Source organism: Epinephelus moara, chromosome 20 (assembly GCF_006386435.1).
Source record: "Epinephelus moara isolate mb chromosome 20, YSFRI_EMoa_1.0, whole genome shotgun sequence".
Lineage (NCBI taxonomy): Eukaryota > Metazoa > Chordata > Actinopteri > Perciformes > Serranidae > Epinephelus > Epinephelus moara.
In genome coordinates this window covers 44703270-44729949 of record NC_065525.1, presented here as the reverse complement: position 1 = coordinate 44729949, position 26680 = coordinate 44703270, and the positions used below count along the sequence as shown (strand labels likewise).

At 42.1% G+C, this 26680-nt stretch overlaps 1 protein-coding gene across 2 annotated transcripts in view; it reads right to left on the bottom strand.

Moving 5' to 3' along the window:
• cadps2 (Ca++-dependent secretion activator 2) overlaps positions 1–26680 on the bottom strand; it is a 633342-nt gene that overhangs the window by 13322 nt on the left and 593340 nt on the right. Inside the window, exons 26-28 of one of the 2 annotated variants that reach the window (XM_050072844.1) lie at positions 26504–26587; positions 26272–26304; positions 6507–6614 (exon numbers count right to left, since the gene is read on the bottom strand). In XM_050072844.1, the coding sequence (XP_049928801.1) occupies positions 6507–6614; positions 26272–26304; positions 26504–26587 (225 nt within the window). The remainder of the gene's footprint in view (positions 1–6506; positions 6615–26271; positions 26305–26503; positions 26588–26680) is intronic. The other variant, XM_050072843.1, reaches the window with a different exon arrangement.

The following is a 26680-nucleotide window of genomic DNA, read 5'->3' as shown; positions in this document are numbered from 1 at the left end:
GAGCCACGCCCTCCACAATATTCATTGCCTTATAGAAGCTCAGTTTTAGTAAGTTTTCCAACTTTTGCCAAGAGGGAACTTTAGATATTGGTCCCTAGATTATGTTCACCCAGTTTCATGCAGATCGCTCAAACTTCCTAGGAAGAGATCCATTTGAAGTGTTTTTCAAAAAATTCAAAATGGTGGAAAATCTTTATAACCAGAAGTAGGTTTACATCACCAAAGGTTTGTGACAGAATCAGAGAGGAGAGGGAGAGACGCTGTGCTGCTGCCAGAGGAGCCGCTGAATGAGTTCCCTCTGAGCGCTAAGTCATTAAAAGTAAAACATTCAGGACGCCACAGTTTATTCCACACTACTGAAGCTGCTCCTCTTTTTGGATCCACCGCAGAGTCTAATAATTTCACTTTCAGCCGTGTATCATGACATGAATTTTTCATATCATATTAAAAATGATGAGAGTATTATTGTGAATAAGAAGATATGGGACACCCCTAGGATAAAGTACTAAACCCCCTTAGCTCTCAACAGTCCCAGAAAAAGTGTTTTACTGTATGGCATTAAGGAAAGCGAAGTGTCCAAAACATGAAATCATATCAGTCCCAAAAGATTGCTAAGCTAGAAGCTAAGAGAAAGAAATTTTGAAAACAGACAATGCATGTAACAGGCTGAAGTTGACACGGCGTCCCAGAACGTCAACAACCAACACACCCAGGGTACCTTGGACGTCAATATGTGAGGAGTGAGAATGTGTTGCCAGGAAACAGAGGAGGTGCGATTGGTTTATGTTTTTTGGTGGATGGCCAAATTGTCTTTAACACAAGTTATACTTCTGGTTTCTGTCAAGGAATTGATATCAAAACACTTCTGTTGGTTTACAGCCCAAACACATCTCTGATCTTCTGCTGCAGAATGAAGCATCCTGAACTTCCAGGTGGTCTGGTTCAGGTCTGCTGTGTGTCCCCGGAGTCAAAACTAAACCTGGAGAAGCAGCGTTCAGTTTTTAAAGCACCACATATTTGGAACAAACTCCCAGAAAACTGCAGGTCTGCTCCAACACTCAGCTCTTTAAAATCAAGGCTGAAGACTTTTCTGTTCACTGCTGCCTTTTATCAAGTCAAATAAAGATGAATTTCTTACACTGCACTGTAACTTTTATCCTTTTATTTTATCGCTGTCTTTTTCTGTTAGCCTGAGTTATTCCTTTTCTCCTGGCCTTTTCATGACTGTTTTAACTGTCTTTAAATGTGCTTTTAAAAAGTGTTTCTTTGTCTCCATACTTTGAATGTTTTATGTGAAGCACTTTGAATCACTGCCCTGTCGCTGTTGCCTTGGTCTTTTTGGCAGTTAAACAGCTGAATTGGACTGAATTATTTTGCATTTTGTAAATCACTGAAAGATGGATGTATTTGGATTTGTGTTTTGGCGAATGGAGACACATTTTGTTGGTTTGTGTAAACAAGAGTATCAAACTGCATCTGGATTTTATGAGAACATGAGAGACATGAGTGTTTCCAGCTGCTTTTAATTCCAACATATTCTCACTTCAAACATATCGCCACTTGATCAGTGGAATTTCATATGTACATGTAACATGCTAGGTGTCCTGGGCGTGTCTGTTATTGACGTTCTGGAACGCTGTCAATTTACGGCTGTTGAGTGAGCCAGGGTTGTGCAAATCATTGTATGTCCGACGCTGTTAGCTGTTAGCCTAGTACCTGCTAATGTGTGCTCACCTTTTTTCTCTAATAACTTAAGATCCAGATGTTCATGAGGTTTTTAGCGGGAGCTGAATTATCTGCAGAGGTCTCCTCTTCTCCAAAACAAACAGACCTGGCAATTTAAACTGGTATAAACACTGAATAAAGCATTTTTACATAAACAAAATCAGTGCTTTTTCATGGTCATGTCACAGAGGCGCTGCTAACTACGATGGCCGAATACAATTATCCCTATCTAGACGCCTTTGCATGCATTGTATCTTTTCAAAACACACTTCCGTTTTCACAGGAAATGCATAGTTTCTGCCTGTTAGATGCAGACAGTCTTTTTCAAAATAAACTTACAATGTTGATGAAACAATCCGTAGTTAAGTTTTTTTCCTTGTGCAACAAACGCACGTGGTTAGGTTTAGAAAAACACATCATAGTTTGGGTCAACATTCATACGAAAACAAACACCGCGCTCCTGGGTGAAAGTCCAGTGCTGTTGGACCCATGCAGTCCCCCTCGCACCCGCCCTGTAGGAACTTTCCAGCTCCTTAAATTATGTTGTTGTCCGGCAGCATTTCAAGCTGACATCTAGCAGCCTTATAAACTGACAACGCCTGATGGCGTATCGTACCCCTGAGAATGGATGGCTTTTGCATCAATATCTGACATGGAGATCGATGACCAAATGGTATTTGACACCTTTGTAATGAGACACTTTATTCACCTGCCAGTTATAAGTGATAGTTTGAGGGTTGAGCACATTCTCCCCCACATTCCCATTAAGGATGTGATCCCTCACCTGTTTCCCACCAGTGTTGTTTAAAGCACTGTTTCCACCAAACAAGGAACCAAAGTAACCCTGCAGACATGGTACCTAGACCCTAGTGTTTCTATTACAAACAGTACCCTTAAATGTGGGCAGGGTCGATATTGAATTGTGTGTCATATAAAAACTAAAGTGATAGTCAAAGTTGTCACAGTGAAATTTAAGGTGTGCTGATGGATTCACGTCATCAACTCATGCATTGAGTAACATTACAAGTTAACGTTCCACCTTAAAAGTTGCCGGCAGTCGGCCCAGTGAATGAAGTTATTGTTTCTCAGACTCCAGCTGCTGTGAGAGGCAGCAAAACATCCTTTCATTTTATAGTTACAGTTTACTAATAAAACTCTCCACAGTATGAACAGTGGTTACATGAGCCTCAAAACCAGACACAACTCAGCCCTGAGCAGAGTGACCGTCCTCTACTGACCAATCAGACTGCAGTGTTCACAGCTCCAGCTTTTAGTACCAGATCTGTGTGCTAGGTACCCCAACAGAGGGGGGACCAAACATGGGGACGCTAAGGAACGCTTCTGTTGGGACCATCCACAACTTTTACTGTGGAGACAGAAAAAGAAAGCATACTGAACTGAACTGAACTGCTTGGTGGAAAGAGGGCTTTAATGGGAACATATGACCAAACTGGAGGTGAAGCCACTGGGAGGAATGCAATGGTAAACAGGAACTATGAATCGAGGGATCACACTGCACAAAGCATCACTAAACCAATCAATTAAGAGGAAGAACAACACCATCCGAATGCATCATGGACTTATTTTACCTGTTTACATTCTGCAGACAGCTCTGATAAATAAACAAGCAAAGGTGGAGGGTAGACTCATATTAGTACTTTGGAGAGAATCCATGAATGCTTTTCCTGAATCTACAGGGGAGAAAAAACTTTGATAAGCAGGAAATCGAGTGCGGAGAGGGAAGAGGACGACCGCTGGGCGCCGTGGTGAAGGGAGACGGCATAATAGAGGAAGACGAGGATGTATTGGGGGAAGAATGAAAATTGACAAAAATAAAGACTTGTTTAGCATCCTAAAGATCTGAGAGCTGTTTGCAGAGAACATTGCTTGTGAGTAGAAAGCAGTAAGAGCGAAGAGGTGCTTGTCCATTTTAACCTCCTCAGACCCCAGCGTCTGCTTTGTAAGCATTTTAAATTTCATGCATTAATGACCTGCTTGCTGTTCATCATCCCACTTATGACATGGTTACAATCAATAATGTGGCACAAAATATTGATTTAAAAATGATTTAATTGCTTCTGCCAGAGTCTCAGATCTGAGCTGCGTCCATAGCAACAGTGTGAAGTAACACACTGCTGCTGCATGTATTCAGCAAAGCCGTATAATAACACAGCGCAACAACAGATCATTGTTGAGATATCTTAAGAAAAACCCTTTGTGTGTCTTCAGTGCTTATCTGAGAGAGAAGAAATGTTCTGCTCGCTGTGGTTTTGTGTGATGAGGCCGTGAACGCAGCTCACAGGTGACCCTGCCTGGAGAATCAATTGTGGACCACTATTATGTTTTTATGTCCTCAAGCTCAGATCCTCCGCAAGAGAGTCAGCAGTCGGCTGACAGTGGAGAAGTCACGGCCATGACTGCTTCCTCTCTCATTAATGTCGATCCTGTTTGCTTTTTGCTTTTTCTTCTTGTCACAAAAAGCACCATTCTAAATATTTCATTTCATTTCAAGCAGGTCACGGCTGATGTGTCATGTCTTTATAAATATTCAGAGCACATGCTTTAATCTTGTTGTCACATCTTATTTGAAGTGAAGAAGAAATTAAGGTGATTTGTTTACTTTGTTTGCATTTTTTTTAATATCACCTGCAGACATTTCTGCTGTCTTGTTTTGTATTTTGCATCTCAGACTCGCTGTAGTTTTGTTTCCTGTAGATGGAGTTTACTGACATGTTTGAAGGTTTTAGGGAGTGCACTTATGTTTTTCCTTTCCTGCTGTTATGTCAGGTCTGAATGCATTATTTCCATCTCCTATTTGTTTTTCTTCTCTCATCCATTTTGTATTTATGCAGCTTTCTATCTCGGGCGCTGGGAGGTACAGCTGTTAACGACTTTTCCTACGTGAACTTAGAAAGTAAAGGTGCGCTCCATGAGGCTCATGCTTTCTGTTTGATATTTTAACTCTTCTTTGATTACTAAGGAAAATGTAAATATTTGAACTCTAATGACCAAAATTAGCTCATTGATGTAGTTTTTTACATCACAACCCGCTGCCAGTAGACATTTTGCCTTTTTGTTTCTTTTCCTAGTGTGTCGTGTTCGATGTCATGAACAGACCAAAAAACAGGTTAGGAAACAGTAGCAAGCAGCATGGAGGCCAGCGAAAATGTACAGTGATTATTTCTTTTTTGTATCCGTTACTTATTCAGTCTTTCTTTAAAACTCGGTGCAGACTAAATTGGAATGATGCTGGAGCACTGCTTGGAGGGAAACAGGCACTATTTTGTGGAACACCAAAAAAAAAAGAGGTGAAAATTGGCCACACACATCTTGTATTTTTATCACTGCCGATCGCAGCTGATCAGAGCTGAAGCTGATGAATACCTGTGACTACTGCAGAGTAATTTGTCCAGGGAGTCGGGCTTGGACTGGTCATCAGGCAATTCTGGCAAATGCCAGATGGGCCACGCTGTGGGCCACGAGGCCACCACAAATAATACTGGAAAAACTTGATGCTGGAACAACCCATCTGATTACATGGTCTAAATCTGTCACTAGACTACCTATACTGTAAGGCAGGTGTCCCCTCCCCTCACCTCTTCAAGTGGAGCGGTCCATCATATAATGTCAGAGGTGAAGCAGAAAAGAAATTAAATCAAGACAGAAAGAGCGGAGTAGGTGGACTGAGAATACAAGCTAGATGGATAAAGGAGCAAAAACAAGAAGGTGGAACGAAAGCCGTCCTTTCACGTCGTTATGATACGTGGCCGGGCGACGCCAGTGTGTAACGGTGCCCGAGGGTGTCAGAGGGAAATGCAGTGGGACAATGTAAGTTAAGGGGACGAAAAGTCCGAGGCGGGAGTGGTGGTGGATGGATCCAACCACCACCGACTTTCACCCAGGAGCCCACTGTGTGCCTCCAGGGTGAATGTAAAGCTTAACCCTGTTATTTTCTCCTAAACCCAACCATGTGCTCTTGTTGCCTAAACCATGTTCATTTGTTGTTAAAGGGAAAAAAAAGTCAATTTTCTGTGTTGTATTGACGTAGTGCTTTTATTTTGAAAGAGACTGTATGTAAACTGTACATTTCCTGTAAAAACAGAAGTGTATTTTGAAAACAGACAATGCAAATAACAGGCAGAAGTTGACACGGTGTCACAGAACGTCAACAACGGACGAACCCAGGCTACCTTGCATGCCACATGTTGATGTGGAAAGTCCATGACCGAGTGATAATATGTGACGAGGTCAGAGTATCAGAGAAATACAAAAGTCAGAGTTAGCGGGTGTTAGAGGCTTCAGTTAGTCCCCAGTGAGCAAAGTCGAACTGATCTGGTAATCACAACACAAAAGCATCTGAGAAGGAGAGCTGTAAATTAACAAAAAAACAAACATACTGTCGTTGTGTCCTTCTCTTCTGTGATAGTTTGATGGCACGTGACCAGAGACATTAGTGCCAACTATTTATTCATCTTGATGAATCACACTTTGCAAAATGCCCTTCTGTTTCCTCTTTGACCTAGTGTTCTTCCTGTGCAGTTTTCCTGAGCAATGACTGATTATTACCCACACTTCAGGTGCACTGACTTTGAGTTTGACCTCCACATTAAGCATTTTGGATCAGCTGGATAAATTGTTGGTTTGTTTCCCACCTGTCTGATGGTCTGACCTCCTTTAAATAACATCATCGTGTTCGCAGATCTCATTTATGAACTATCTCTAATAAATATTCTGGACAAAACTGCAAGAAGAAGTCTTTAAGAACAAGAAGCAGCACTCACATCAAACACCGTCTCGATGTACAGCTCGTCGTTGACGCGGTCTCGGAGGATGTCCTGGTTCTGCCGTATGAAGGTGATGTAGGTGTCGGCCAGATCCATCCCCGGTTTCTGCAGGAGAGAGGACACACACACACAGACCTGAAGACGACTGCAAGAAGGTGGAGGCTGATTGTGGAGAACGATGTCAGACATTCACAACAAGCAGTCTGTTGAGTCTGGTGTTGAAAATGTAAACGTGGCAGGCATTCATGGTGCAACATCTCACTTCATCCATGCTGTTCATATGCTGATATCACACCACAGCAGAAGCCAATCAGCAGATTGGCTGCACATGATGACCTCTGCACACATACACAACAGTGAAGCTTGAAATATAGCAGCAGGTTTTCATTACAGTGAGATGGAACAAACTCCCAGTCATATTAACATCAACAGGAAGAACAGACAACAGTGCACAGAGATCTCACTTCCTGGCATCACTTCTACTGCTTCTTTCCTTTGTCTCTCTTAAGTGAGAACTGTTCCTAGCCTGGCTGCCAGACCTCTGAATGCCCACATCACAAACAATCAACCAATCAGAGGTTTGTAGGCAGAAATTAAAAACTAATCCTTTTCGTATCAGGAACGACAATGGCTTACTGCAAATCAAAGATTTTTATAAGGACGGTCTCTTAACTGATTTCACAGAACTTTCAACTGGGTGTAACCTGCCCAGACCCCATATCTACATTTCCTTCAAGTTAGAAGTGCAGGTCATCCACCAATTGGAATATTGGCTCGATCCCTGGCTCCTCAAGCCCACATGCCGAAGCATCCTTGGGCAAGATACTGAACCCCAAATTGCTCCTGATGACTGTTCCATTGGTGTGTGAGAGTGTGTGAATGGTTACTGAGTAGCAGGTGGCAATTCTTTTACTCTTGCCCAAAATTTCAATGAAAAAACAAAACCAAAAACAAAACATGTCTGTTGACTAACTGCTGTATGGTCTTTGGTTCTCATAAGTCCAGTACAGACCAAAGATGCGCGACAAGACGAAACTGCTTTAGAACGTAGAGAAAAGTGTCAGCGGTGTTGACTAGAGATGATACACCGTCTCATGGTGGTCACTTCCTGTCAGCGTTACAGATCAGAAGCACAGAGAGTTGTTGACTAGAGATGATACGCCGTCTCATCTATCTCGCATCTGCATTGTTGTGAACCGGCAGGCTTTTAGAAGGTTGCAGAACGGTGCATTGCAAGTAGCTGCTTGTCTAACTCGTCACGAATCTTTGGTCTGAACTGGGCTTAGGGAAACAAAAAAAAAAACTAATTTCAACCAGCTGTGTGTCACCGCAGTGTGTGCAGATGGATGGTGTTTGGCTTCCCTTCGTGTCCAGCTTGGAGCAGATGAGCGGGGGTCTGCCGAACCAATTAGTTGGTGGCCATTTCTCTGATTCTTTCTGTTTGATGTCTGTATTGATGGATGACGTTTTACTGGGAGCTTTCTGTACAAAATCCGAATAAAATCAAGAAATCAACAACAGCACAGTTCTCTTCCTGTATGCTCCTCCTGGAGCCGACTGTTTAAGTATTTTTGTCCATGTTCCTCAGCCCAGAGAAGACAAGTTTGTCCTCCGTGCTGCAGAAAGTGCAACTGCTTTGAAGGACAGATTAAATAAGGGAGATCAAAGTCAACATGAACCAACCAGACGCTTCAGTAAAATGTTAAACACCACCGATGTCTTGATTTTGATGTGAATTTCCAGTTAGACTTTTAACTAATGTGACCAATAAGACTTTCAAAGTGCAAATGTTTTCAGATTGAATATTAACAAAACTTGCCCTCAAAGCCTCGGGGCAGTTACACAATTTTTTGTCTTAACAGAATATTAAACAAAAACTTTGTGTTGGTAGCTGAGACACACTTCAGGTGTGTAGTGATGTGCAAGTTGACACCCGTATCACACAACAAAGGCTCCGTAAGAAGCCAATCAAAGCACAGCTGTGGAAAAAATACAGCTTTTGTGAACCAGAAAGTAATTTTGTTACTGTTAAGAGTTTTACTGTCATAAGCATTCAAAGGTCAATAAAACAGCACGGTGTGTTTTTGTAAAGTGTGAACATGTGATTCCTTAAGTTTTGCACACAATACTGATCAAATTCTGAAGAGAACAAAACATGACTCCAGGGTCTTATTGTGGCTCCACTGACCTGCAATAACAATTCCTGAGGCAATTTTATCTCTAATTTCATTTCATCTTATTTACTTTAAAAGTTCATGTTCCAGTTCAAGTTCAGTTTTTTGTCTAATTCTTGTTTAATTTCAGTTGAAAAGCGGTTTCTTAACGAAGAATTTGTATTTGTATGACATCTCAGTGGGAATGTTTTGCTAAATCTTTACAACTGACAATTAAAACACCTTTGTCCCCAAACTGAACTCAATTGTTGCCTTGAAGTCAAAATTCTGCCCCTTGTTTTTTGTTACAATGATTGTCTCTTAACTAATTACCTCAAATGAGTACTTTATTACAAGTGTGCATTTCTTTCCCTCTTGGAACTTTATTTCACAACATTGTGTAGTCATTTTAATGACTTATTGTGGAGTGTGAAATACTATCTAGGACTTCAACTAATTATTTTCTTTATTTATTTGAAAGACATCATGTGCATACAGTTTGAAAATGTCGATAAAAGCCCATCATAAATTCCTGAAACTTAACAGAAGGTAGCAATATGCAATGAAGGCATCAGTTTGCATCAAATAAACTGCTTGTTGGCAGAAGTGCGTCATCTGACCACAACTCCAATGTTGTAAATTTGCTGTGTCGAACAACTTTTAGGACTTCCTAAAACAGACAACGGGACTGTGTGTGTGTGTGTGCACAGCAGGGTTTGAACTTCTCTCTAGTCTTTTCTTTCTTCGCATAACTACTTCTGTCATTTTTCTTGAGAGCAACTGAGTGCATCGCTGTGAATGTCTTTAAGGAGAGTCTAAGCATCATTATCTACATTCGATTCATCAGTTCTTCCCCCTCTCTATGACGGACGGCTTTTCACCTCGCCTCTTCCACAGCTATAGACACTTCTGCCTTCATATATCAGATAACATAATGTACAGACTACTTTGTTTCAAGTATTCTTGGCCTTCAGAAGCACAGCTACTAATGTTAGGAAATATCTGAAGTGCTCAAATCCAGCAGTAATTTCACAATAAAATTTTAAATAATTTTGAGGGAACAGAAATCAAGATTATAAAACATGTATATTTAGCACAGTCAATAATGTGAGGCACTGATTTATCAAAAACAGTTTCCCTGCTGACACCTACCAGACTGTGCACATGTGTCGAGTGTGTTTTTGTTCAGGGTAACACCGTCAACACAGGGAACAAATGTTCAGCTTCACCTGCTGCTTCCTGGGTGAAGAGAAGAAGAAGAAGAAGAAAAAAAAAGACTTTCCCCGTGCTGGGAGTAACAAGAAGCTTCTGGAGCTGTTAGACCGGAGGAAACATTAACTGCTGTGGAAGCAGCGGTTTGTTGGGCTGGGAGAGGCCAGAGGCAGGAGAAGTGGGTAAAGCCCTGTTCATTCACACTCCCTGTTGTCAGGGGAGATTACAACTGTAATGCTTATTGTAATTGCTTTGACATCTTTCACACCCGTTTTCTCTGAGCCGGCATGCGTCTTTCGCCCCCGGGGGGGTTGTTGTTCTGCTACAGCGCTGCTGAGCATGGCACGTCAGGTCCCCCGCGGAAACACAAGGAAATGGAGCCTCAAGAAACCGAGAAACCTTTTGGCTTCACTTAAAGGCAAAAGGCAGGTTGGAGACTGATTATGAATTTGGGATTGTAACCTTTTGCTTGTCAAAGACAACACAAAAGAAACACACACTGTCACATGCTAATGTTGGAGGGAAAAAAAAGAAAAAAAGAAAAAAGAACTGGATCTCGACAACATCGCCTGATGTCAACTCTGTCACCGAGAGGATCAAGTGCCTGAATTTCAGTGTAGGGTTTGACAAGCAAAGAGGCAGCTGTGGGAAAAACGTACCAGCTCTCGCACTCGACGCCGTTTCAACACAACAGAAGTCACATCTAGTGATTCTTAAGTCTCGTCTTTGGTACATAGCAGGTGTAAACAAACACAAACTGTTGTCTGTCTGCGAGGGGTATGCCTGACATACATTTTGTCATCTGGCAATGCCTGTGATGGTCCATGCAGATGGTGCATCTGTGAAAACGTCCACCCACACAGACACTCAGCTGAATTAATAAGTTGATTCACAGTTGAGTATTTGACTGACAGAAAATGAACATACAACTATTTTGATGATCAATTAAGTCATTTTTCAAGTAAAAGCAACAACTGTTCCCTGGCTGCAGATTCTCTAAAGTGAGAATGTGTGTTTCAGCAGTCCTGGGAACATTAAACAGAAGATAGAAGAACCTCTCTGATCGTTGAAAGTCAAATGTTTTCTGATAAAAACCGAGGCCTCGAACAGCAAGTGACAGACTGAGATCAGTCAAAGACGCTCAGCTGTAATTCAGACAGACCGCTCGCATAGAAAACCTGCAGATACTAGAGGTTAAAGTGGGGTCACATGGCTGCAAGGGGATCTGGAGTGTGTGTGGGTGAAGGAGGGGGTGGTGTGAGTATGTTCAACCACAGAGAGGAGGGGCCAGGTCCAGTGACTGACAGGCCTGTCAGAATCCCCATAATCCTTTGGAGTGAGAGTTGGGCAGATTGAGGACGATCGTCCAATGACAATCTGAATTGTTGACGAGAATGAACCAAGTGTGTGTGTCAACGTGTGTGTTACAGGATGTGTCATGTTGTCGCTGATCTGTTCCAGCAGATACTTTCAGATCATACTCACACTGATGCACATAGATTTCAAAACTGTGTTTCAATGTTGGGAGTTTTCTGTCCATCCATCTTTGGAGAGTTTTCCATCCATGCTGAAAAGCCAAACAAGATGTCTACAGTCGGATGTTGACGATGCTACATCAACATCAGTGGTTAGTGCAGATAATCTGAGAGACTGGTGTTATCTTGTCATGTATTTAGTCTCTTTGATTTCTTCAGGTCCGCTCGAAACTCCTTCTAGTTCTTGAGTCCTTGAATCCTGAGCCTTGAAGTTCTGCAGTCCTTTCCACTGAACACCTGTCTGCTGCTTTCGTCCCCTGAATCAAACAAGCGTGAAAAGTATCCTCTATCACCACACTGCACCTTGCATTACTACCACAACAAGCCCACGTGACTTCCCGGCCACAACTCCAAGCAAGCCTTTGAAATGGAGACTTTAAACATGACCCCCTCTGATTCTATCCTCGTAGATGTGTAAAGAGAACTGGATACAGTGTTTGAGGCAGGACCCCGTCCATTCGTACAAAAGTGTTGAAGACTTCCAAAATGTTATTGGAAGAAATGGATCAAATCGGGATGTGAAATGAGTCATTTCCTGGGGGGGGGGGGATTGGGGGTGTGACGCTCAAGAAATGCATCCCCTATTTTACAGATGTCGCCTTCCCAATGTAGGTCAATGGGAAAAAGTCTTTTTGGGCACAATGACGTCACATGATGGACCCAGAAGTTGTAGTATAAAGAGCGACAAAGCCCATGTGAGGAGGAGGTCAGGGTGGAGAGACAGGTCAAAAAACACAGGACTTTGACCAGTGTTTGTGTCCCATGTGTTACCAAAAGACTTTGAGGTATTTCAACGATGTAATACTGCATGTCACGTTATGTTAGTAACAAATGTACTTATTTCAACCATTATCTTTTTTTAAACTGAACTAAGCTAAAGCTAAAGCTAACCATGTAGTGTTTGTGCAACTGTGAACGTTAACAGTTACACACAACCTACGCTGTCGTGTAGGTATGACGCTGGAAAAGACCCTATTTTAAGAAATGCTCCTGTGGGTCGTATTACAAATAAAAACAAATGACTTATGTCGTGCTGCAGGAATATGGAGCGGTTTACAGAGGTGTCCCCGATTACAGTATATCTAGAGCTCCTTTCCCACCATAAAGGGGAAGTCATTAAACATCCCAAGAGTTTGTTTTGGTCAGTGCATGAGGACCCCAGCATCAGATCACCTGCTGTGCCCACATGACATGTTACTGTGAGTTAAAGTGACATAAACATATATGGCTGCTGCTTGTCTGGCGGCTCAAGAACACTTGAAGCTTTTAATCATACAGATTAATAATAGAGCATGGAACTCATGCACTCTGTCTTCTATTTGCAGTAATCAGAGATTTACTGGGAACAAGGTTTTGGTGCAGAGACTGTCATCAGGTTATTTTACAACCAAAAATAACCTTCATGGTTGGCCTGTGGTTTCCTCCTACACACCTGTCAACCTACAGGTGTGCAAATGTTTTACTTTTTGAATCACACAGATTGAACCAGCTAACTTTAGAAAATCAGTATTTTGATCACTTTAAGAAACATACCAAGCTGTGAATCAAACTTTTAGAGTTTTAAAGGCATTCATACTGTGGTGAGTTTTATTTGATCCACAGTGCCACAACTGGGTGGCAGATTCTGGGCCAGCTGTGGGCCGTACCCGGCACAGACAATACCCACAGTGAGGTTAACTCTAGAGAAGACATGCGGTTAATCAGTGTCTGTTAGTGAGTCTGTGCCTGTTAGGAATGATAGGGTCTGATCATTAATGATGTCTGAGGGCCTAAAAGGTGACACAAGAAGGAAGATCTCAAATCACCACGACTTTTAAATGAAAATTGTCGAATCAGTGAATCCATGTTTTAAACTGTTTCAAATGTCCTTTTATATTGACTTGCCTTGTTTGTCTGTTTTATGTCCTTTATTATGTCTGCTGCATTTCTTTTATGAAAGGTGGTTCATAAATAAAGTTTATTAACTATTATTACAATCATTTTACAGTAATGTGTGTTTTTGCCAATGCAGGGTGCAACATGTGACATCACACCTAATATCTGACCTTCTGAGGCAGGAATTATGACATTTAACTCTGACTTGAAAAGTAAGAAATACAACGTAAAGTCTATGTCCTTCTGGTGTGGGGCTGTTTTTCTTTTCAAGGTCACTCCAACCTCGTCACATATTGATGTTTTGGTCATGGACTTTTCACAGCCACATACGACGTGCAAGATACCCTGGGTGTGTTGGTTGTTACCCAAGTTCAGCCTGTTACATGCATTGTCTTCTTTTGAAATACACTTCTGTTTTCACAGGAAATTTAACCATTACATACAGTCTCTTTCAAAATAAAAGCAACAACAAACACACATGGTTGGGTTTAAGAAACAAAGAACAGGGTTTGGCTTTAGAATCTTACGGGACGTGAATGGCGCTCTCTCGTGTGAAAGTTGGCGTTTGTTGGACCCATCCACCACCCCTCCAGCCTGCCCCAGTTGGACTTTTGCCACCTTAACTTTCAACCTTGTCCTGCCGTGGTTCCCTCGGGCACCGTTGAACTATAACTGCAATCGCAGCATACCGACATTAAAGGACGCCTTTTTATGTTTGTTTCTGCCGCCGCAAGTCACTGCCCAAGCGCTGGATTTAGACGACTTTGGAGTGAGACCAGGTTTGGCTTGAGCCCCTTAGTTCCATTGAATGGAAATCATAATGCCACAGCATACAATGATATTTTTAGACCATAGTGTACTTAAGATGTTCAAGGAGGACGAAGGGCCAAAACAGTGAGTAAGACCAACTTTTAAAGGTGTATCTGCACGAGGGTGGAGAGGGTCAAAGTGAGAGAAAAATCTGTACTACAACATTCAAGACTGTGTGTGTGTGTGTGTGTGTCACTGGCAACATATTATTGCTCCTGTTGTCACTTGAGACATCAATTTCCCCCCTTCCACCCCCTTAAGGCTTAGTCTCAATCATTTACCTCTCTTTTCTCTCCTTCTGACGAGGTGACAAAGCAGCATGACAGATCGGAGACGCCGGCACAGTTCCAGCCAGTGAGATTAAGACTTTAACACGAGAGGGAAGAAAGGCAGACAGAAAAAAACCCACACATACAAGCAGCTCAGCGCTCTTGTCACGCTCTGCCCTCTCTGCCTGTTTTGTCTCCTCCACTGTTTCTTCACTTGTAGCCAAACACCAGTAATCCCCTCCGCGCCGGGATAATGGCCGCCTGGTTGCTCGTCAACATTTGACAACAAAAAAATTGAGAGTGTAAAATTAGGCGGTGTTCGAAAACAGACGGGGGGGTGGGGGGGTAGAGGACTGAAGTGGGGGGAAGGCCTGTTGATAATGAGCAGTTAGTGTGGGAGGAGGAGGAGGGGGAGGAAGGCGGTGAAATGCCAGGTAATTACACACCACTACCGGCCTCGTTTCCTGCCCTGGATTCATTTCATTTCTACCAGGTGCACATTGTGTGTGTACAAATATGTGTGTTTGCACGTCACAGCAAAAAGTCCCTCTGTTATTCAGATTAACTGTTTATGATGCTAACGTACAGGAGAGGAAACATTAAGTCACTGTGCCTCCACTGTCAGTGTCTGACTGTTGACGCAGCAATAAAGACTTCAGCTATAACTAATGGTGGATGTCATAAACTGACGTCTCCATCAGTGGTCGTACTGCTTCTTTTATCTGACCTATGACCTAAAAACCTTCTAATACATTGAATCTATAATCAAACCAAATTAAGAAAAGCAGCATATTTGAGAAGCAGGGGCCTGATAATGTTTTTTAAATGTTTGGATGACTGAATAAAAGATTATGCACATGTGAATTTTTGGCTGAGCAATGAATCATTTCAAATCTGCAAAACCATCCCGCACGCAGGGTTTTATTTTGTGAATTTATATGTAAAAACGTCAAATTTATTTTCCACACGTGGAACTTGTTTTATACGTCACCTAAGTTAAAATTAAATTTGTTCACATGTGAGCTATATTTTAAATGTGATATGTTTATTGTCAGTTTATAACGCTGCCGGACAGCAGTAACCAGTAACAATATAATAAAAGGAGCTGGAAAGTCCCTGTAGGACTGGTGTCAGGGGAGGTGGATGGGTCCCACAAGCCACAGACTTCACCCAGTGTCACCCTGTGTGAACACTGAGCCTACCCATGATGTTTTTTTGTAAAGCTGACCACGTGCTTCTGTTGCACAAGGGGATAAACTTGAATGTGAGGTGTTGTACCGACATCCTAAGTTTATTTTGAAAAAGACTGGATGCGTTCAACAGGCAGAAACTGTGCATTTCCTGTGAAAACGGACATGTATTTTGAAAAGATACAATGCATGTAAAAGGCGTAAATTGACATGGCATGTCAACAAAAGACCCAGGAGGGTACTAGGGCTGTACCCGACTCAGAATTATGTGAGTCAAATCAGATTTAGCTGCTCAATATGAATAATTGCAGATTAGTTTTTTTCCATATAAAGTTTTGAAGTTTGACCAAGCTCAGTGGGACACTCAGTGTCACATTCACGTTATATAGTAAACAATGGTGAACAAGCTAACGGCGCCAATGTCAGATCAGAAATGTGTAACAACATATTTTGCTGACACTAGACATCAAACAAAAGCCACAGCCTGTGTCGTACGAAGTTGCTGTGAGCTGTACATTCACCACTTTCTAAGCAGAAGAGAGAAGATGTTATCTCAGAGCCTTAAAGTCCATTCTCACTCATATCCGCGCGGATTATTCTCCAGGAAAAAAATATAAAAGCTGATTTCATGGGTTCTTATGGAAGTTTGCACACTGGGGCGGAACTTTCGTGCGGTGAAAAAGTTTCCGCCCAGACTTTGACCCCCCGCGGAATTCGCCGGTGGAACTACACAGCTGGGCCAATGAAATTGTTTGTTTAAAGTGACGTCGCGCAGACCCGGGAGAGTCCGAAATCCAGTCAGGCAGGACAGTATGGGAGAAAGGTTGATAAACCTCGTTTCACAGCACCCCGTCCTTTTTGATAAAAGACGGGATGATTTTATGAACAATGAATTAAAGGACAACGTCTGGCAGTCCATTGTCCAGCTTGGTGGCTGCAGTGAGAGTGGTAAGTGCTAAAGAAAGTTGATGTTGACGCTTGTTAAACGTTAGCTTGCTAGCTCGCTGCTGCTGCTGCTGCTACTCTCGTCCATGTTCACCCACACCCGTTTACACAGCGCAGACTTGGAACACAACAACGCGAAATTCTGCACCGCGTCCGTACCGCGCCTGTGTGTATGGGTTAAATGTGGAAAAGTGCTTCACAAATATTCCGCAAATCCGTCCCACATTTCCGCATCGCGGCAGTGAGAATGAACCTCTGTGGTGGAAAGTTCCTCCTCCTCTGTGCCCCTGTATCTTGTCTGCACCAAAGAGCATCGTGAAAGTCAAGAGCGCTCACTTCAAAGCTTTTATTTGCTGATTTTAGCTCTGCTTTTAACAAAATGCAGCCTCATATTTTAATTGAAAGGCTATCCTCTCACTTTATGCTACCGGATCAGATTTTATTGATGATTTTAAACTTTTTAACAAACAGACTGCAGCAGGTCTTTGTGAATGGACGCATGTCCTCTGTTATACAGTCAAACACAGGCTCTCCCCAGGGCTGTGTCCTTTCTCCCCTGCTTTTTATTCTTTACACAGACAGCTGCAGATCCTCTCAAGAAAACAGCTGTCTTGTCAAGTTTTCAGATGACACAGTCTTACTGTCTCTTCTTCAGGGCCACCAATCAAATCACGGTTGTGCCCTCCCTGAATTTGTCAATTGGTGTGATGATAGCTTCCTCGACTTAAATGTGTCAAAAACCAAAGAAATTATCATAGATTTCAGGAAATCCAGTGTCGACCCCAAACCAAGCACTACCCATGGTGAAGAGGTACAAATAGTACAAACGTACAAATACTTGGGCACTGAGTTTGACTCACAACTAAAATTCAGTGAAAACACTGACAGCAATGTGAAGCGAGCAAACCAAAGGATCCATCTGCTGAGGAAACTCAACTCTTTCGGTATCAGCAGAAATATCTTGTGTACCTTTTATCAAACTTTTATCGAGAGCCTTTTAACATTTTCTTTTATATGCTGGTTTGGTGGTCTATCTGTGAAAGACAAGAAGTGTCTGAACGACATCATCAGAGTGTGCTGTAAAATTATTGGGGTCCAGCTTAAGGACCTCTGCTCTCTCTGGAAAACACGGGTGGTGCAGAAAGCAGACAGGATATTATCCCACCCTGATCATGCTCTGGCCAGTGAGTTTGTAATCATGCCCTCAGGTCGGCGGTATTCTGTGCCAGTGCGGAAAACAAACCACTATGCAAACTCTTTTATCCCGTCTGCCATAAGGCTGCTAAATGCACATTTGCAGAATGAACTGTGATTTGTTTTATTGTGAATTATTGTGAACTGTGAATTATTTTGCACCCTGCTCTACTGTGCTGTCACTGGTTGTGGTTGTTGCTGTTGTTGTTGCTGATGTGATGATGCTTCATTGTGGATGTTGGCTGTTTGTTGCTTTGTGTTTTTGTTGCTATAGACAGGCTATAGACTGTAGAAATGAATTGCCCTTTTGGGACTAATAAAGTATTCTGAATCTGAATCTGAATAAATCTGGGGACAAAACCTCCCCAGAGGTACTGTACAGCACATTGACTAGCACAGAAAAAAAAAAAAATTAAAAAAGGAAGACTGCTTCACTTGAAGCAACTTTGGTCGACTGAGGAGTCTCCAACTGATGATTTGAATCTCTGACTTTCAGGGGCCAGCCCTGCAGAATACCTAGTGTGTCATATGTAGATGTGAGAGTCCACTGACAAACATACTTAATATATTATATTCCAATTCTGTCAATATGTCCCATAAATCCTACACACTGGACCTTTAAAGATGGTGACGAGCCAGTGATGACGATCACTCTCCCGATGTTTGTGTTCCTGCTTTGCCAGCGTCGCATATGTTTGATACGAGCATCTCTGGTGTCTTGGCTGTGCAAACATGAACACGTGTGAGTCAGTGTGATATACACACACACACTCACACACACACACATACACACACACACACACACACACACACACACACACACTGAAGGAGTCCAACTCTTCACAGTGTCATAACATTATAGCACCACACTACAAGTAAAGGTCATGTGCTGAACATCTGCGTCAAGTTAAAGGAAAGGAAATATCACAGTGACATTAAATGTTTGATTCAGGTTTGACTGAGAGAAGACACCTGGGCAACAGGTGAGAGAAAAAAAAGCAACTAGAATAAGGGAGGCACTAATTCATCGGCCACACATAGGAACTGGCCGATATTTGCCTTGTTGATTGTCATCAGCCTGTTACCGATAAGATGATGTTGTTCCATTGTGTCACACTGATTTTGCACAGGCTCCAGACTAACAGCCACAAACTTAAATCAATGAGCAGGTACAAGAAGAATACAAAGACTGTTTGGCAACTGGGCTCTGTGATCTCGCTGCTGTGTGATGAAATGGCTATGTCGCAGCAGCTGCCATCCTGTAGTGTCGGGGACAACAGAAAAAGTGTTTGGGATGAACAGAAATCTTCCCTGGGACACCTTCAGTAAAGTCACTATGCAGGCGTCAGGGAACACACCCTATTCTTTCCCTGATGATGCTACGTAGTGAACAATGAATCTGTGTTAAAATTGGCAGGAGGAGCGCTAGCTAACGTTAGCTGTTAGCAGCTAGCGGCCGCAGCCAACAGTTTCAAAGGCTGCTTTGAGTTACATTATGTTGCGTTCAAGCTCTCGTAAAAATGAGGATTAGGCTGAAGTTGACTGCTATCATGATGTGTTCAGATGTAATCTTCTAATATTCAGTTGTTGGTGAGAAATAATAATAAATAATAAATCCAGCTGTTTGAAGGAGCAGTATATAACAGATACTAGAGTGAATTATGATGAATTATAAAGACTTCTGAAGCTGCTTTTTTAGGATGTTTTTCATATGAAAGGTTGTTTTATACATTTGTATGACTGAACGTGTGCTCATTCAAAAGTTGTATAATGAAGGACTGAATGACTTCAACACATTTCAGTCAGAATTTCACAATCAGCACATCCCTAATTAAAATGGTACAAGAAATTACATCAGACGCACTATTATACACTATAACTGATGTTATGATCAATCAAACTAAAGAAATGAGAATCTTTAGGAAATATCAAATCATACGGGTGATTAAGAAAGTGTTTCCATAAACCAGATCATAGTAATAACAGCTACGGCTACAACAGTTACTGTCAAGAATAGTAATCACTGGATTAAAAACATGGTTAACAATTAAAGCTGTCGACACCAGATCTAATCTGAGACACTGTTGACACCTCTCAGTCTCCATGGAGGTGATGGGCTTCAAAGCAGAACTGAATAATTCAGACTGTTCACTATCGCTAATCATTAGCCGTCAGTATCAAGTGTTATCAAGCTACACTGTACAGAGCTGGAAAACTATGTGCATGTTAGCAAACGCTTATTTGTTTATCGACTCATCGCTTTGTTTGTCTTTCTAAACACCAAAATAATGCAATGCACTCAATTAGTCCATTTGCTCACTTTGTAAATATCAAAACAGAGAGTGGTGATGGCAGACCATCTTTGGCTGAGCGTACAGACACCAGCTTGTGATGCACGTTCACCCACAGCCAACACTTTCATGCTAGAGTTTGGCTAACGCACAATATGAATGCTAATTGAGAGAAGCTGATACAATCTGCAAGTGATGATGAATAATGAGGAGCCTGCAGCAGCATCCTGGTCTTGATCCTCCCGGGCACAGAGAGGCTGTAGTGATGGGACGTGTGCGGCCCAGTTCAGACCAAAGATTCACAACCAAACTGTTTCAGAACGTTGCAGAGAAAAGTTGCAGCAATGTGAACTTGCAGGTTTGCACTTGACTCAAGCCGACTGATGGTGTCACCTGACACTCAGCTGGTCAAATCGCTGGCGGCTGGTTTTAAAGCACATCACCTGTTTCAACAGCCAATCAGCTTGTAGTCAAGTTAAAATGACCACAGAAGGCGTGTTGGCTTGCTGCAGCAGGTGCTCCGTCCCCATCGAGCCCTCTGTTTCCGTCCTCACGGTGTGCCGTGTCAGCAGGTCACTGCTGCTGCTGACTGAATGTGCTTATGCCCCGCCCACACACACACACACACACACACACACACACATTCTCATTGACTGATAAATTGGCGCTGGTTATTTATATTATTGTGGCGTATTGATTATGAATACAGTCCATCTGATGCTGGTTACCACCGTCTCATGGTGGTCACTTCCTGTCAACGTTACAGATCAGAAGCACAGAGAGTTGTTGACAGCAGGTTTTTAGAATTTCAAGTAGTTCCCTGTTTTACCTTGTCTTGTTGCAAATCTTTGGTCTGAACTGGGCTTAAGGTCGTCTTTATTTGAGTGGCACACTCAGGATTAAAATTTTGAAAAATGTACCAAAAGTAAAATGGGGTGGGTAGAGCAGTCTGTCCACTAATCGGTTGATCGGCAGTCAAAGTATCCTTGGGAAATACCCCGAATTGTTCCCGATGGCTGGTGTGAGTGCCAGTTCATGCTTTTATATCCACTGAAGATGGAAAGGGAAGCAAGAAAGACAGAACGTTTTGTCTTGGTTGAATAACTTCTCTAAATCGCTCTAAAAGTTCAAACTGAGAGATGTCAAAGTTTCTAAAAAGCTGCCAGTTGACCACAAAAAAAAAAAAAAAAAAAAAAGCCCCAAAAATCTCATGTTGAATGTGAAATATAAAAGTGCATGTCCCGTTAACAGCTGTCGGATAAACGTAAAGATATCATAGAAAATAATTGCCTCTGAGGGGGCAAAAGCTTCAAGTTTTCGTGACAAGGTGTGGTGGGGCGGAGCTGTCTGGCGAGACAGCTCAGAGGCTCCGCCCCTCTGCTCTTCATCCCACCTGGACAAGAGGCTTACCTGCGTCAGGTTCCCTCCACACAAAAGACCAAAAAGGCCAAGGTAGCAGTTACATTATAATTTCAGGGGAGGAGGAAGTCTGGACGGGAACCAGAGAGCGTGATGGGATAGGTGGGAGGTGCTGTGGCGGGGCAGAGGATTAAGGAGGTCAGGTGAGACTGTTGTGCTGCTCTTTATCTCAGCTGTTCAATGACTCAGCGCTGGATGTTCTCACATCTGTGTTTCAGCTGGGGTTTTATTTTTAGCAAACACAACGTGTAGATATGTGAGATATTATTCTGCAGAAAGTATGAATTCATACTATTAAATACACTTTAGATTTTGTAATTTTGTTTACACGAATCATTAATTGTGCCTTGAATTACTTACTCATCATGTTGCGTATGTAATCGAAGGATCTGAGAACTCTAATGGCATTAATTTAGATGTTGACAGAAATACAAATACAGGGACAAAACTAATCCAAGGACTTCTACAACAGTTTTGTCAGTTTGAAATAATAATATCTGTGTAAAACAAACTAAATACAAGGCCTACCTGTGTATGCAGTGAACACACGAGTGGTTAAAAACAAGCAAATACTGGAAAACATGTTTCCCAGTTTAGACACCTTTGAAAAAATATAATATGAGTTGATATGAAAACATTTGATCTTCCCTAATTTCAACATGACAGCAGCCTTAGATCCAAATTAAACTGTATTATTTGGAATGATGAGGCTTTTCAATAAAATGCAACGACCCAATTTTAACATAAAGCACATCTTCTCACTCTGAGGACATGTTTTGTGTTGCATCTTATGAGCGACAGACCGCATCACTTCAGATCGCACTGTCCTGAGATTTTTGTCCTCAGACTGTGTGACTATGTCAAGACAGTCCACAGAGAACGTACTGAGGGATGAATGGAATAAATGATGTAACAATTAGAGTTAATCATCGAATTAATTATATTGACCCAGACTCCATGACGAGTCCTCAAAACTAAACAACAGAACAGCCCTTTAGAAAAACACACAGAGGCTTTTTTGGCCAAAAACAAAACACAGTTAGAAAAACAAACCACTGTTATGATTTCTCAATGCTATGGTTAAAGTTTAGTTAAAGTCTGGTACAAAAACAACTCTTTCAAGGTTTGGGTTAAATGACTACTTTGTTAAGATCGTCATGGTTACGGTAATAACCACTAAGTTAAGGTTAGGGAACGACATTTTCATGGACTACAGAAACCAATGAAACAGCATGCGCCATAACTGAAAGCAAAATGTAAGAGACTCTCACAATGAGCTGAAATGAAACAAGTGTTCAAACCTTCAGTGAATACTGTAAATAAAAAGTCTCATACTACATTTCATCTATGGCGTGTGGTGTTGCACCGTGACGGCCCCAGCCCCTGCTCTTACACGCACAGGAGCTCAGCGGAGTAAAGGACAGACAGACAGCAGAAAGATGAGGCCCGTTTCCACCGCAGGAACTTCGGGGTAATGTTACGGGGCCGGGGCCGTTGGTGCGTGTCTCCACCGCAGGAACCACCCCCGAAGGACAGAGTTCCGGAACTTTTACAGGGGCTAAACAAGTCCCTGCCTCGGAGTAGGTACTCAGAACGGCCCCGAGAAACTCCTGGCTGGGGCTTGGGGATTACTTGGTGCTGATTGGATATACTCAAGACGGGATGTGACGTCAACAGATACCAACGAAATAGCCGGCATTTTTAAAACTCAGCAGACGAGGAATAGCTCGTTCATAGCTTCAGTACCTCAATAAACAGTCCGTGAAAAAAATATTTTTTCCAGCGAATATCTTAGTTACAACATGATTGAGCTAGCAAAGCAGTTTTGTGTTGCTATGTGTGGTATTTATTCAGTTTTGGGAAATCACGATGTCTAGAAAGCATCAGTGGCTGCAGCTGACAGGGACAGCTAACGTTAACACTAGCAGCAAAGCTAACATCAGGACGTCATCTGTTAAAAGCCTCCCGTTGTCGGATACGACATGAAACTACTCCAGTTAGCTCAATCATGTTGTAACTAAGACATCCGTTAGAAAAAAAAAAAAATTCACGGACCGTTTCTTGAGTTACTGAGTATTACAGACACCGCTAAGGGCTAACAGCTAACGCTGCGTCGCCGCGGTCAAAATGGTCGCACAACGATTACGTCACATCCAGAGCCTGGTAACTTTACAGGAACCTTCCTCCTACTCCGCTCTCTCAGTGGAGACACGGCGGTTGAGAGGGCCGAGCGAGAGGACGTTCCTGTAGTAGTTCCTGCCCCCCAGATAGTACCAGGAACTTCTTCAGTGGAAACGGGCCTATAGAGAGTTGACAACGGCTGCACTCTGCGTTTCTGTGCATGAAAGCTTCACAAGTAAAAGCAGCGGTGTGATAGCTGACCTAAAACAAAAAATGGATATATCTCATCCTGATCAGTTAAAAAATACCTTGTTCGACCCTGATACTGGTCTTTAAGACTGCATCAGTACATCCATAGTGCCAAGCTAAGCTAAACACCCAAATGAGCTCAGGCTACTTGTCCCTATACAAAAAAACATTAAGTCAATGAAAGACTGTGGTTACTGAAATAAAACTAAACACAGTGTTTGTTGCAGGTCTGTGACAGGACGTGAAATTTGGCCTTGTTCATGGAGTTGGTTGTTCAACACATCCACCCACCATCATTTTCCATTCATCCACATGGAGCCACACTGCTCCACTTCTGCCACCAGAAAAAATACCATCCGAAAGTTGTTGTGTGTTGTCTTGTCATTACAGACTACATTACAGAAGGATGGGCACACCTGGGTGATGTACTGTGCATTATCACGTGCACCATGTTTCCATTAATACACCTGCAACGTCTACAACATATCTCGTTCTGTATTTGTGTCCTAAGCTGCCAGAAAGCAGCAGGGATAAGGCGCTGACCTTTGGTTTGTTTTTTCCTTATCCCGATGATCGGCACATCTGGGTGATGTCAGTATACGTTGGATGTGTTTCCATTCACGTCCCCTACAATGGCAGAGGAACGCCGGCACTCAGTCCTGTTCTTATGCATAACTCTCACTGACTGGCCAGCTCCGTGTAATAATTTGTGCTTGTCATAGTGACTCATAATTATCACTTTGATCCTCTGCCTGACCCTCCCTGTGTCCAAGGATATTCATTTATTTAAAAAGGTCTTGGCAATTTAATTGTTCTATATCGTCACGCTATTATTACAATAATCAGGGTATTTTAATATAAAGCAATAACCACTGTATGTGAACACATGACAGGGTCAGACCTGCAGCACTGGATTTGAAATGAACTGTAATAAACTGGAGCTTTTGTGAAACAACATGACATCATCCATTTAAGATCAACTTTTATCCTTCTGACGTAAAATTGGTGAAAGCAACACAAATGTAGTTTAATAAGTAACTTATTACTCAAAAACAAGTAATAAGTTGCTAAATCTTTACGTGGTTACGTGAGGAGAAGCAATTGTTCTCGTCTCAATAACAGGAAAACAGTTGCTTAAGTGACGGGAAACACCTTTTAATGTGTACTGGAAAGCTGACTGATACTGCTTGTTGCTCAGACACTTTAAATTGTCATTTAAATTCTTTCTCGTGAGAAAACCTTTGAATGTCTTGAGTCTCTTTATTCTGCAACATAACCTATTACTCTACACAGAGAGTAATACTGTAAAGTAACTAGTAAGTAGTATTTAATATATCACATTTTGAGAGTAACTGATACACTGATACAGGACTCAACTGCCTGCATTCCCACAACCATTGGCACTGAATGGTTGCACATCGTGAGGGGCAGACTCATCCAACATCCATGCAATTTCTCAGGATATGTATCTTAATGTGGCCAAAGAGGGCGGGTGGAGCTGAGTGTGATAGGCTGAGACACCTGTCAATCAAGTAATATAGTAATCACATCAAAAATAAACAATCAATTAAAAAAGGCATCATTAAAAGATATAAAAGTGTACACTGAGAGCATCACTATATTTAAATCAACTTGTTTTGTCAGATTCAATAAGAAATGTATTTTAGTGTTTTATCTACTTCCAGTAAGACAGGAAAAATAATTCACTTTCCAATTTATTTATTTATTTATTTATTTTTACATTTTCCTCCTTAGTGCTTTGTGCCGTTTGGACTGAAGCCTGGGAGGTTTGGAAAACTGATTTTTACATATCTTTAATCCCAGTGGATGCTTTTAAAAAACTGCCAGAATTCATATTAAAGAGACGGAAAATGTAAAAACTCAAATCACAGAGGAATTCTACTTTGTTTGTTCTGAGCTGTTAATCACTTTAGAAAACGAGGGGTCATTTTATCTTCAGAGATCTAATTCTGGCGATTAAACCTCTCTCCTTCACACCTTGAACGCCGCCAAAATGTTAACGCCTCATCACCTCCACACTTTAACTCCTGTGCCGTACACGTCGTCGCCTCCTCCTCCTGCTCGCTCGCCGCAGCCTCTGATCTTTGCCACGTCGCCGTCGTTCATTAACCGCTCAACAGCCGAAACGCTGCCGCCCACAAAGCGACACTTCAGCAAAACACATCTCCAAGGACAAGAGTGCAATTAATTAGGCTTGTTGTGTGATCTTTGGCTCTGGAGCTGCAGGAATAAAAACCCTCTTTATCTTTCACACATGTTTAACACGGTACGATGACAAACTTACAAGAAAAAAACAACAAAAAAAACACCCCAACAAGCACATGACTGAATGCAAAGCGCGGCCACTTTGCATTTCCAGGCTGCTTTATTTTCCACCCAACGCTTCGACTGTCTGAATGCGGATGGAAACACAAATATGGAAACCAACTGTGACGGACAGGGTGAATAATAAAACTGCAGGCAGATCGACGGACTCACAGGGACTTCCACATATTTGGCAGCTGCTTTCACCTTTCAGCAGGGGGAGGCAGGAGGAGGAGGAGAAGGGGGGAGAAGAAGAAGATGAAGAAGAAGAAGAAGAAGAAGAAGAATGACACTGAAGTTCAGCTGGGAAGATCTGGTTTCCAGCAAATAACAGGCTGCCTCTGTGTGCGGTGAAAGAAACAGCTCTGTGCTCTCTGTTTCCAGGAACAAAAAGAAGGCTACTCACTGTGAAAGAGAGGATTGAAGAGAAGAATGTCCCTTCATCGTATCTCGAGAGCTTGGAGAGGACGCCGTCCAAAACAGCAGCAAACTGCAGACACAATAACAGTTTACTGCTTTCATTTCACATTCATTTTGAATTAAGAAAAAACTTCTAAAATCTCTTTTTGCTACAACCTTTGTG